The sequence below is a fragment of the Electrophorus electricus genome, chromosome 6 (assembly GCF_041902795.1).
Source record: "Electrophorus electricus isolate QZ-2024a chromosome 6, ASM4190279v1, whole genome shotgun sequence".
Lineage (NCBI taxonomy): Eukaryota > Metazoa > Chordata > Actinopteri > Gymnotiformes > Gymnotidae > Electrophorus > Electrophorus electricus.
Genome location: NC_137502.1, coordinates 21,913,495 through 21,927,055, shown reverse-complemented (window position 1 = coordinate 21,927,055; position 13,561 = coordinate 21,913,495). Strand labels below are relative to the sequence as shown.

The window sequence follows — 13,561 nt, the reverse complement described above, 5'->3', positions numbered from 1 at the left end:
AGGAGAAAACTTTTGTGGAGGAGTTTAAGTGCTTTGGGAATTTGTTCACAAGGGACTGAGATTGACAGACCGATCAGATCAGATGCAGTGTTACAGTCTCTGAATCAGTCTGTGGTGGTGAAGCAGGAGTTTAATCCCGAGACAAAGGGGTACTAGGCTATCTACGTCCCAATCCTCACCTTTGGTCACGAGATGGCTAAGATCAAATAGTAATACATGAATACAAGTTACAGAAATGCGGTTTCTGTGCAGGGTTGCACTCCGCTGTCCTGGGAGCAACTGGGTGTCCCACACAGGAAGCTGAATCTCTCACAGGGAATAGAAAAGTGTGCAATAAAGAAGATGAATGCTATGATGATGACGATGTCAAATTTATTGCATATGCCCCTTATTCCAATGTAAGATTTGGAGCTTCCCCAACTCCATTATCCGAGTTACAGTGACTGCCTTGTTGCATTAAAATACATCACAAATAAATGATCAGTACATTGTGTTTGGCATTGTAGCACCAAGTTGATAAAGCAGTTGCTGTAAGAACTCTATGATGCAAATGTGGTATTTTACCCACAACTATCACATACTATAGACACAGTTGGTGGAAACCAAGGACCATTTTAAACATTTTGATATAAATTGTTTTATCTTTCTACCAAATTATCTGTCTTATCTATCTTATCTTAGTATGTAACATGGAATTATAGACCTACATTCAAATTGCCAATTTAAGTAGCTCACCAATCTTAAAATTCCAATCTGCCTAAATTCCAAGCCGATAACTTTCAATCATGCATACAACATCTGCAAAAAATCTCACACAAAGTAGTGATTAATCTACTAAGACCTGACACGATATGATATTGGCACCTTGCTTAGCCTATTGATGCTACAGTGAACAAGTGGTTTTTTAGTTCAAATTCATTTACACAGTTTAACACTACATGATGTTTTCCTGGATAACAACTGTCAATATCCACATGTATGGACAGCGCTGTATAATTGTGACAACATAAGACGAAAATGTTCTTTGGAGGTGTCTACAGCAGTATTGCAATAATGCTATTGGTGTGGACGCAGCCTGAGAAAACTGTTTTGAATCGACCTTCAATTAAATTTCACATTCAGAAAAATGGAGCCCAATTTTTTTTAGCTCTCTTTGCCTTTAAGCATTTTCCCTTCCCAACAAACATCTGAACTGACATACATATTTGCAACAGCTTTTAAAACATTTTTATTTAAACAGATATTGAGATTAACTTTATTCAAATGACTGACGGCACGCACACAGGTTCCGAATACATATTCATCATTACTGGTGTGCACACAAGTTTTCCAAGCAGACTTACTGAATCCCGATTTACTTTTGGACATGAACACACTAATTTAATTTGTCTCACGACATTTAAAATTTTTTTCTGTGCAGTGTTGATAACTGTGAGCTCTTGAATATGCAGAATTCCTCTCCTACTTAGCTAACCCAACCATAGCCCCAGGCCCTGACATCTACCTGCAGCCGCAAAAACTGAGAAACCAAGGAGTGCCAAAAACTCCCATCTTAGCCATGTTTACCAGAACTAATTTAAGTCCTGTTTCAGTGGGCTGTAGTTAGCTCTGCTAGATTTAAGACTAATAATCACAATCTAAGTGATCAGTAAATATTTGAGATGTTGACAGAAATTAGCATATGGAAACTATAGGGTGTTCAGTATGTTTCTGTTGAAAAACTAAACAAAATGAATGTTGATGATCTGAGGAGAATGACGAGGTCTACCTGTGAGTAGTTGCTGGAGGTCTCAGTCTTCTCCTGAGATTTGTCCCTGGCCAGCTTTGCTGCCTCCTTCACCTCCTGGAACTTTTCTGCAAACTGTTCCATCAGGGCAGAAACCACCAAATCAGATACTCATTTACTCAAGCTTCAGATCACAGTTAACTTAAGTGAGTCTGCCAGAGTACATGCATGTGTACGGGCATGAGTGTATGCGCGCGCACGCACGCACACGGGTGTGGTCAGACCTTTGCTAGCTGTTGCTCAGAAGCAAAGCCCAGTCCAAAGACAGTGTTGGCACGGCTGTCAGCCCACTGCCCGAATTTCTGTGAGGTCTTAGTGAAGGTCATGTTGGGAGTGATGGTGCTATTAATGATGACCTGGAATACACAAGCATCATTTAACAGAATTTTGTACATTTTGTACAAAAGTCACACACACACACACACACACAGACACACACACACCCACCCCTACCTCAAAATAGAAGACAACAGTTGGGTGATGAGATAAGATTAGGGTGCTTATCTCATTGTAACATTCAACAGGATGGAAAAGCACAAATTAGTGTGGAAACACCAAAACCAGCTCCACCCCCTTTTCTTTTCAAAACATAACCACTACACCCTGACCCCTGCTCAGGAACTACAAGCCCCACACCCCTGCCCTATCATTCTCAATTTCACTTTGTCCAGACATCCCTGTAGTGATCTGGGTGATCTGGGAATATGAGTAGCGCACACAGTGCTAATGGCATGTGAAAACTGAGCATACAACTCAATGATGTCTGAACAAGAACATTCAACAACTGCCAATTGTGGAACACAGAACAATTTGTTGATGCAGATGAAGATGGATATACAAACTAAAATCAATTTTACTTTTACAATTTTACCTGACAGTAACACAATGTCATTGACCCTAACCTCACCCTATTGAAGAACTAACCCAAACTGACTGTAAATTGACCCCAAACTAATTCTAACCAAGGACCCCAAGTCAAACCCAGTGACTAACTTGACACTAATCCAACCCAAGGTACTTCACCATATCCATGGCTGAGCGATCATATCTGTGGGCCGATGTGCATTTTGTTGAACCATTTCAATAATAACATTAATATTTTGTATTATTATGAGCTAATAGGTATTAGTAGTGAAGACTCTGGTTGCCTATTCTGTAAGCTGTCACTCTGTGGAAGAAATTGTAGGTTTCAGATGTGAAATCTTTACAGAAGTGGTCTGAGCAGGACTGTGCATGCGCATGTGTGCGCGCGCGTGCGTGTGCCCGCCTGTGCCCATCAGTCATGTGGCCAGAGAGAGAGAGTGAGAGCAGCAGGTGCAGTTAGGAGACAGGTGGAGTGTGTGTGTGTGTGGGTGTTGGGGGTTAGTAAAGAGGTCATAGTATGATGCGAGTGCAGAGTAGGGAAGGAGAAGAGAGAACAGATAGCACAGAAGAGAAAAGAAAAGGAGAGACTATGGCTGACAAACTGAGGACAGTATTCTCAGTGTACACTTAACGGCACTGCCGCTACATCCCTCCCTGCTCTAATGGCATAGCATTACACTGCCTAACTACAGAACACACAGGGAGAGTACTTCAATAAAGTGTGTGTGTGGTCCAAAACGGAACACAGATGTGACACTACTAGGCCTGTCCCCGTACTGAGGGACACATCTCTATGGCAACACAGAATATAAATGTACTGTAGAGAGAGGGCATATCTACTCTGTAATGACAGAGAACCAAAAATCCTCATGGAACCCTTCAGCATCATAACACACATGCACACTAGAGCATGACACCAATGTTCACATGCTCAAAACAATGCCCCCACATGCTCAACATAGACGTTCTTACTCGCTCAACACCGACGTCCACACACTCAACACAAACTCCCTATAGTCAGAATGCGGAATTATTTTCACACATCATATGAATTTTAAATACATCTAGGCAATTCATTTCAGAATGCTGCACCACATATATACATGTTCTCTGTGATTTCCTGGCATTTCAAAGTTGCTATAGAAACACCACCACGTTACAATGACAGTGTGTACAGTGTGCCAAACTATTTCTTGCAACCAAATTCCATTATTTGGTCTGGTTATGCCATTCATAGAAGACAGACATCATGGACATATACAGACCACTAAAGGACGCAACTCATACTACAGACACTACACTACACTACAGCAGGTGGAACAATGTGCTGGCAACACTATCATCATCTGCTTGATTCCCAGGCAGTACATGTACTGTCCTGTAATAAATATACAAGTTGCTCTGAATTAGAGTATCTGCCAAATGCTGTAAAGTGTAGCCTAAAACACTATTCATTACTAATGATTGTTGTACAATCTTATACAGAACTCATTTCTTCTGATTACTAATCACTCCCATAGAATACTCATTACTGCAGACCACCGTAAACCACTAAACAGCCTTAAGGATCAATAAATAATCCCATGATATCATAATAGTACACCGTTTCCCACTACAGAACTCTGTCTGGTACACAATTCCTCATGAGATTGCACATCTGTTATTACATGAGCACACATACAGCTGGGCATTTCTGAGTGGGCAGGTTGAGGAAGGTGTATTTAAGTAAGTAATATGGTGCTAATGAGTTAAATGTTCCTTGCTATGGTTTTAACAGAAGTGTTTTTTAATTAGCTAAGTTGTACAAGCATATATCTTAGCATGCTTGTGAATGTGTGTGAGGCAGACTGATTATGAATGTAAAAGCAGGTAGTCTCCTCTCTGTGAATGGAAGCTATGGCTGTATGGAACTTGACTTTAGGGTTAATGATAGGGTTAAAATAAAGGTTAGGGGTTGCATTAGGGTTAGGATTAGGACTACTGCTGAGATTACAGAATGGATTGCATTGCCTTAGAGTGTGTAAGCATGTGCATAAAAACCACATTATATGTTGTACTTCCCTATTTGTACCCATGAATACACCTGCTAGACCAAAAAACTAAACGATTTGTTTAAAAGCATGTAAAATGTTCAAGATTCAAACAGTATTCAATTAGCTGTAAACTGAGCATAGTCTGTCAATTATTGCTTAGCTGATATCAAAAAAGATACCACCGTGTATGAAAGTCTGCTCCTTTGTATGAAAGTGTATGCCCCACCACAAACTGCATATTAGTCTATATCTGTAACAGTCGCGGTGATTATTTACAAATAATGATTAAAAGACCATACAATTCTACTTTTCTCCATTCATCTCACTTGCCTTGGAGCCATCAACACTGATGATACGGTAGCTGTTGCGTGTGCTGTCATAAAAGTAGGAGACAGTGACTGCTTGCTTGCTGGCTGGAACCCAGTTTTTCTTTGTGGTAGGGTCGATCTGGAAGACATGGGCTCTGGTAGTGAAGATCGGCTGCTCCCTGAGAGATGGAGAGAGAGAGAGAGAGAGAGAGAGAGAGAGGGGCGAGTAAGGCGTAAGCATATGAAGTTAAACTAGAAGTCTGTCTTTTGAAGTCTTAGGTCTAGCACACTTTAGTATTCCTTGTTTGTTATCTTTGGTATCGAAATGTCTATTCTCTCTTTCAAAGAAGCAAAATTAATCAAAAGAGAGAGAAAATCCTTTATGATCTCCAAATTAAGGACCCAAAAGGATCATAACAAAAAGCGGTAGAGTGCGTATTACACCAAACACTCCCTGTCCCATTTAAGACAAATCGTAACACTATGACGCTTTTAGGAAACTGAGCCCCGATTTGTAAAGATTCTCCAAAGGCACTGTTAGCAAGCTATCTAACTGAAAAAGAGCACCTTTGGACTGCAGTAAACATAATTACACAAACTCTCCATCCCATGTTAAAAATCTCTCCTTTTTAAAAATCCATTCACATGACTTTCGGAAGACGTGTTTGATTTAGCTAGCTCAGTACTGATGGTCTTATCTGGCTGTGCAAACTAAAGATAGCTATCTTACATCTCTGAAACAGAATCCTGCGGATGTAATGTTACAGCAAGGGAAAAAAAAAAAAAAGACAAGTAAAATGCCATGATGTGGGTACCATGCACAGCTGTAATTGGGACCAATATGGTATTGAATGTGGGTGTCTTTTTTATCACGTGATATAAATTCTAGAGTCAGGACTTTTGCTTTATTAAACCTTTTCCAGACAGAATAAGAGTAATTCAGAACTAGCTGTGAAAACCAGAAAGTATTTTTGGAATACTTCGGCTCAAAAGATCTTGAAGTGGAAATGTACTAATATTCACTCACCCTTAGCAAAGGCTGGTGGTTGTGTTCAGACAAAGATAATCTTCTCACAGCATAAACCTCACTGAAATCAAACCCTTCTATTCCCTGTACCCATTAATCCTAATCTGAACCCTAACTGTAATCTAGTTTACCCACAATGCAGTTTGTGTATCCAGTGGTGTGTTGACCTTTTTCATTTGTGAGGGGTGTGTCATCTTTCTGAATCAGAATGGATCAGATGTGAGAAAAGCAAGGAAATTATTCACATAGCATTGGCCACCACACCTTTCATATAGTGAAAATGAGCTGCGAACTATGCACTGTGGAAGCTTGGTGTGGTTATTGTCCCCCATTACTTATATTCATCTTCTTTCAGCTCTCAGGTTCACTTTCCAGTGTGAATCCCTCTGTAGGATCCTTCCTGCTGCCATTTCAGTACACCCTCCCTCCACTTCCACCCACCAAGGCCACTCTGTCCTGCTCCCTCCCACTCTGTGATTATGCATATAATAAGTGCTATATACTATAAATAAACAAAAGAGGACACTAATGCATATTAAAAAGAGTGCATGCATCATCAAGTCATACCAAGTCATTTGAAACATTTCTGGAATTTGTTTGAATGCAGAATATAAACAATGTGATGTACCAGAGGAAACTAGTACAAGACAAAGGAAGACCAACACGCTGGACAGGAATCGCCCAACATGATTCTCCCGCATGTTCGGGCCCCTGAGAAGAAAGCAACACTGTTTTGTTCCAATCACAGCACTACTCCCCACTCAGGTGTGGTCCAGCATGAGGGCGGATTGTGCTGAGTGGCCGGAGCTTACCAGGTGAGAGCTTACCAATAGCTCCCAGCTAAGCTTGGATATCTGACAGTGTAAGATGCATTGACAATTGTTTGTTCAGTAATACTTGGCATGTATATGTATTAAAAGGTAGGGAGAGTCAACCATCCTATAATTTATTTTTCCAGCTTATATAATATGTTCCCCTTTGTAATGTAACATAAGGAACAGCTAGTTTTAATTTTAGTAGTGAAGTCAAAAACACAGTTATAAGAATCCAATGTGCAAGACAAAATATATTTACCATTCTTTATAAGATTATCACAGACATCCATGGTACTGTATGAGCAATTCTTGAAGGTGATTAAAGTACTTTCCAATGGAAATGTAATGTATTTATTCATTTATTTATATTCAGACCATCCAATCAGCAAATTGTTCACTTGACAAATATAATAACGTGTATTCAGGTTATGTGGATCTAAGGACTTCACTGTAATTCTAAAACAATCTTGGATGGCCCAGACAAGGTGAATTACACTATGATGATTAAAAGGCCTGAAAAAAAAGACAAACATGTATGCTTTGGATGCCCCAAACTGTGCAGGTCACAGACCACACAGCTCCCATTTTGAACCCAGCAGTGCAGATACGGTCTGTCATATTCAAACACATCAAAAACCTTTTTTCCAATCTTTTACTTTTTATGCCCAAATCAACTGATTCATATTTGTTCACTGCTCACTGATTTCATCGATCCCAACCCAAGGCCAATGATTAGGGTCAAGTAATAATACTATAAATGAATGGTAGTCCATAGGAGCACTGGGATGACCAGCTGGCAATCAGATGGCACCATCTGTAAGGCTTCAACTCCACAAGCGATGGCTCTTCCATTTACCATAATTAAACTACTTATGTCCACAAAACACCCAAACATTTCACTCACTTGAAATAGAGGATGAATTTCATATGCACAACCGTGCATGCATATATGCACACTCCTTGTACAAAGCTCTTTAAATAGACACGCCCCCTGTGCAAAGCTCTTCATGTAGACACACCCCCCCTGTGCAAAGCTCTTCATGTAGACACACCCCCCTGTGCAAAGTGCAATATGACTGTCACTGTCTCTGGTGGAGTGGTGCAGAAAGAGTGCAAGGACACAGAATAACAGACTGAAAGTGACTTAGTGAGTACAAAACACATTCAAACACACAGTGTCACTGTGCTCTCACAAAGTTAATCAAAATAGCTCTGAGTCAGTAAGACTGTGTTTGTGATTGAGCGAAGGAAAGAAGTGGAGAAGGAGAGATGGAGAAGGGGAGGTAGAGAATGAGACTGAAGGGAAGAGGCGTGAAGTTAATCTATAATCTTGTATCCTCAGGTCTGACAGACTACAAGAAAAATCACCAGTGAAAAGTCACTGAGCAACACCATATTTTGGCTCGAAGGAAGAAATGGTTGTGGTGCTTTAAAAAGGGAAGATTATGGAGAACAAATGAATGGCAAATCCAAACCATGCACCCATACAGCTACACTGAGGCAGGAATGGCCAAGACTGTGTGCCCAGATGTGCAGAGTGGAACAGGGCCCCTTTGTTGAAGGTGTGCCCTTTTAGACAATAAGAAAAATATCTCCTTATTTAATACCAGTACATTTTTTCCTGTCAGAGCTGTGCAGTTCCTACTGTCAGTTAACTGCCCTGCCCTGGAACACACTCCACTCCCAAGAACATGTGCATGTCACTGTACTGTGTCTCCTAACAGCAAGAAAGCCCACACAACTAAGCTGTATTGCCTTTCTGCAATGCACAAACATAGCAGAGATTGTAGTGGAAGAGTCAGTCAGGATGGTTTTTACTTGGTTGTGTTATTTTGCTGTATGGCTGTTGGTCTTCGGGGCCAGTTTCAGTGTTCTGTTGCGCAAGGTGAGACTTCTCTGACTGGTCTGGCAGGTTTGATTTCTTCACACACACACCAAGTGGCTTCCATACCAGCCTTGACATGGATGCTTCAGTGTTTGCAATACGACATTCCTGAGGCAGAGGCCTTGAGTATTGCATGTGCTAGATGGTCTAGATGACCAGAAACAACTGTCTAGTGACTTTGGCACTACTAAATTCATGAAAAGGAATAATAATGAAATACGATTTTTAAAACACACACATTCTACAAACGTTTCAACATCTAAGCAGTTTGTGCAATATAAATATATCACAGCTGTGATGCAGATACTTTTAAACACATCTGCAAGGGCCCAACTCGGGCCCCTTGTCCCCGTGTTCTCAGGGATTCTGCATGCTCGCGCGTGGGTTATGTTGGTTCTGTCCCCGATCCGCACAGCCCCTTCAAAAAACGAACCCTGTCCACCTTCCGTATCACAACGTTACAACACGCCCGAACTAAAAACATACCAATAAAGCCATTAAATGAAAAACAAGCAGTATTATTGGGTCGTCATTTGCCAGGCCATTTTTATTACTAGATAAACCCAGCAATAACGAGGGACCTGCTAAATTGCTAAACCGCTCCACTTTAAAACATAACGAAGTGACTGCAGTAATGGGATATACATTGACACTAAAGTAAAAAATGAAGCTTTCAAAGAGGTTTGGGAGAAATACCCGCAAAGATCAAAACTACCCCGTATTTCCTAAAAACTTTTCACCTGATTATTCCTTGAAGGTGACATGCACAATACCGACTACAACCTCCCTAGCCTGTGTAAGCTACGCTACTGCTCTTGTCTAATAAACCAAATAATCGTATTTGGTTATTAAATCGTCTCAGTAGTACGAGGGGATGAGGGAGTTAAGCGTAGTCATATGTATAATAAACGTAAACCACAAATTCCACACGACACAAGTACAAAAATAGAGATTTAGTAAATGCGTCTTAAGAGTTCAAAGCTGAAAAAGTCACCACACTCACCCCATCGCAGTGGACTTTGTGTCAGAACAGCAGTCAAAAACGATCTTATCAGAGGCAATTCTAAGTGAGACAGTAGAAGCGACTTGTACAGTGAATCCGCTTGTCGTTAGCTCCTCTTTGACTCCATATCAGGTCAAGCTTGACGAAAGAATTCGACAGAACTGAAATATGATAGTCAAGAACTAAAAGACTCCAGTTGCTCCAGGATAATGCCGTAGATCGTCAAAACGTGTTCGCGATCTAAAGATATTCCACACGTTTTCGGGTACAATTCGCAGCGGACAGTAAGTTTATCTTTAAAAACTATGAGCCTAAATTTTCAAACATTGAAAAATCCTCTTATGTAGTTGTAACCGGGAGAATTTGGTCCGCGCTGTCCGCTCCCTGTCGGATTTAAATTACACGAGAGCGACAGAGCAGCGGCAGCAGCGACACGGAGTGGATATTCCACCTGCTCGAGAACAACCTCCCACGTCCAGCTTCAGAATATTCACCAGCGAATCAACATCACCTAGGCTGACAAATGTCCAGTTTACGACTGCAGCATATTTCAGTGAGATTCAAATGGTCACAATTTAAAAGGAGACAGGCCTACTTAAAGTGTTTTAAATTTAAGTTAGCAGTTTACTTTATTCTACTTACATAGTTACGAATCCAAAGTCCGTTTGTTTAGGCAATTTGAAAAGTTAGAATGAAAACTGGTTTCTGGAATCTGAGGACTAGGGTGGCACAATCAAGTCGACCGCCTAATCCAAACGGCAAATTTAACAGGTTGATTATTTTAAGCACTACATTAATTACTCAGGGAGGATTTTCATACTATCGGACATTTTAAAACATTTCCAATAGCGATTTAAGAGGTAAGTGCTGCGAAAACGGTATCCAAACAATTAAAACCTGTAAATTAACCCAACTGGCTGTTTTTGAGAATAAATTTGCAGAGGGAACGGAACGGAACCTTTGTAGCAGCCAACCTGGGGAACTCGCGAAGGTTGCACATTATAAGTCATCCTCTCGGTTACCGTGGTGGAAAAGGAAAAAAAGAAGGCTATAATCGTGTTGTCTCAGTGAAAAAAGTGCCGCTTCTCCTGAGCATACTAACATAGGTTACGTAAGTGTACGTTTTGAACACCAAAAGGCACCACCAGAGGCTTACAAGCTGTGCTTTCTTTAAGCTTGCATGTAACATTTTTAAATGGCTAGGTCAACACACTAATTAGATAACGATGTCTTTAGCTAGTAGCTAGGGAGGTAGCTAACTAGTTATCTTATAGGGATTGTCTTTTTTTGCTCTTTGTTAAGATAATTGTCGTAGGGTAGGATGACTGAGTGCACTGAAACATCTCCAAACTACGAGTCCCAGTTCGCGCACCGGTTTACTGAGGAGGATGAAGCCTTTCAGCAGTATGTCCTGCGCCCTCAGAGCCAGCCGCCCGTAGTAGAAGCCTGGCGACCACGCGGAGGAGGATTTCAGCGAGGCAGAGACAACCGGTAAAGTTCCACAGCATTTCGCGTTTTTAAAAAAAACAATGTATGGTACGTCCTCAGCTTGTACATCTGGTCATTTACATTTCCATGTAACGTAGTTACAGCTTTTCCGTAAAAACAGAGCTGCGCAGCTGTATGTACCGCTCTGGTTATATTGTCTGCGGAAAAGATTTCCAGGATCCCACCCCAAGATTTAAGCCTCCACTTTAGGATATGTCCAACATAAACATAAAAACCGTCATCATGTTTATTTAAAGTTAGAATAAGTCCGTTGTAGCAGATAATACATAGTTTGCTGAGACAATGGAAACTTCATTGCAAACATGTTACTAAACGTAGCAACTGTTTTATGCCGACAGAAATAGTTACAAATTACAGTTAAGTATGGTGAGCATACCAAGTACAGTAAGTTGAGTGGGCCTCTAAATGTAATTATAATTAGTAGATTTATTTGTCAACAGCAGACGTCACCAAACCAACATGTTTAACATGCCATTTGTAGGGTGTGTTAAAGTACCCTGCTAAAGCAGTTTTAACTGATAATGTCATTTCCACGAAGAAGTCGAAGTAGGAATTGTCAATGGAGGGTAAGGTTAATTTAAGACTGATGATGACAGACATATGGTAACATATCTAATATTTCATCAGATATGGGGTAAGTTTAGTAACATTTAATGAGTATTTGTGTCTGTTTCTGAAACTACGTCTCTACAAGTTTGAGTATATATATTTGTGATTACTATGGTTTTGTCATTGGTATATGGTACAGAATGAACAATTGGCATATTCATGCTTTGCATTCTTGCATTTGTTGCTACTGATAGCTTGTACAGAACGTAGCCTTAAAGAATTTTGATAAAACCAAACCCCATTCAGCACAAATATAAACCTGACCTTTCTAGTAAATATCTAACGCTAGCTAGTGTTACTATTTTACAGTTTAGTTCAGACTAAAGAGATACTGTCTAAAACAACTGTTTCTGTCTATATACCCACCATTAATGTTATTGATTTCAAATCATATTTGGTATGCATGTAAAAAGAACGCTTAAGATAGTAAGAATTGAAAAGCTGGTAATTGTAGCAGACCAGATAAACTATGAAACTTGAATGAAAACGTAGCCTATACTGTAACTTGGCAACACACTCTGAATGTAGCTAGCTAACTAGGTACATTAAAACAGAAATGTCATGTTAAATTGGATTTTTTTTCAGAGTTCTTTAAGGCTGCGTTCAGTACAGCCTCGAAACAGTAAATATGCAAGAATGCAGAGCATTAATAGGTCAGTTGTTTGTTCTGCATCATCCTAACCAATAGAATCATATAACAGTGGTAATCATAAATATAATTATTTTTCATCAGCCACTGTTACCACTGGTGTCATAGGAGTCCATCTCATCTGCATGTCCTGCAGAAACACCTCTGTTGTTCTGTGGCTGGATTTACCAAATGTAGAAAATGTAGCGCACGTGTTTTCTTTTTTATGAATATGCATTGTGTAATTGCAGCGCGATGGGTTTTCACGGCCACTGTAATTTTGAGCTAGGGCTTTCGTACATTTTGTATAGGTGCTTTTAGCATTTTTATTTAAGTGTATATTGGCATTTTAGTGTCTGTTTAGGCCATAAGCAGGCTGCTTCTGTGGTAACAAGTCTTGGAAAATTTACACTAGCCTTGAGTTACACATGATGTTGCACTGATTTGTTAAAAAAAAAAAAAAAAGTTTATGTACATTTAAATTCCGTTTGATCAATTCTTCTCAAAACTCAGATGACCTCTGTGTTCCCTTTAGCTTCCAGGGCAGCAGACAGCAAGGTGGTCCAGAGTGGGATGGAGGATGGGACAGAGGCCGGGGCAGGGGGCGTGGCCAAGAGGGGGGGGGTTCCCAGCGATGGACTCCACGTGGAGGGTATCATAACTCCTACAATCAGAGATCACACTATGGCCGCTACTGATCAGCTACTGGTTGTGGACATGCCAAGCTGCTTTTTCTTATTCTGTGAAAAGCTGTGCTCAGATGATCTGGCATGTATACAGCATGGTAGTTGAGGGCTTAATGACACTGGGACTGTGTTCATGTTCTGAACTCCTGTAGTTCTCTGTATTGATTTAGAGATGGAGCTATAATATAGAAATGCAGCACAGTGCATCATGTGGAAATGGACTTGACGTGTGTTTCAACAATGCAGCTAACTTTCAGTTGGGCCCTGTAAGATAAATCATGGCTTAATCTCTGAAGGGGTCAAGGAACAGATCTGCAGAGGAGCATCACCATAGTGTAAGATTTACAATGTAATTAAAATATTTTTGAATAATCTGTGTGAAACATTTCTTTTAATAAGGTAGACAGT

At 40.4% G+C, this 13,561-nt stretch overlaps 2 protein-coding genes across 3 annotated transcripts in view; one reads left to right on the top strand and one right to left on the bottom strand.

The window, feature by feature from the left end:
* homer2 (homer scaffold protein 2) overlaps nucleotides 1-10,167 on the bottom strand; it is an 18,568-nt gene extending 8,401 nt beyond the window's left edge. Inside the window, exons 1-4 of the mRNA XM_027009885.3 lie at nucleotides 9,722-10,167; nucleotides 5,014-5,170; nucleotides 2,011-2,142; nucleotides 1,769-1,861 (exon numbers count right to left, since the gene is read on the bottom strand). Of these exons, the coding sequence (XP_026865686.2) occupies nucleotides 1,769-1,861; nucleotides 2,011-2,142; nucleotides 5,014-5,170; nucleotides 9,722-9,726 (387 nt within the window). The 5' untranslated portion in view covers nucleotides 9,727-10,167. The remainder of the gene's footprint in view (nucleotides 1-1,768; nucleotides 1,862-2,010; nucleotides 2,143-5,013; nucleotides 5,171-9,721) is intronic.
* Nucleotides 10,168-10,679: 512 nt separating this feature from the next.
* On the top strand, nucleotides 10,680-13,525 carry LOC113577300 (RNA guanine-N7 methyltransferase-activating subunit-like protein). Of its 2 annotated transcripts, none has more exons than XM_027009875.3 (3): nucleotides 10,680-10,832; nucleotides 11,024-11,212; nucleotides 13,003-13,525. In XM_027009875.3, the coding sequence occupies exons 2-3, from the start codon at nucleotides 11,043-11,045 to the stop codon at nucleotides 13,163-13,165; spliced, it is 333 nt and encodes a 110-aa protein (XP_026865676.1). In that variant the 5' UTR covers nucleotides 10,680-10,832; nucleotides 11,024-11,042; the 3' UTR covers nucleotides 13,166-13,525. The 2 variants fall into 2 exon arrangements, with proteins under 2 accessions (XP_026865676.1, XP_026865677.1); XM_027009876.3 differs by having other exon boundaries at nucleotides 10,686-10,838.
* Nucleotides 13,526-13,561: the final 36 nt, after the last annotated feature.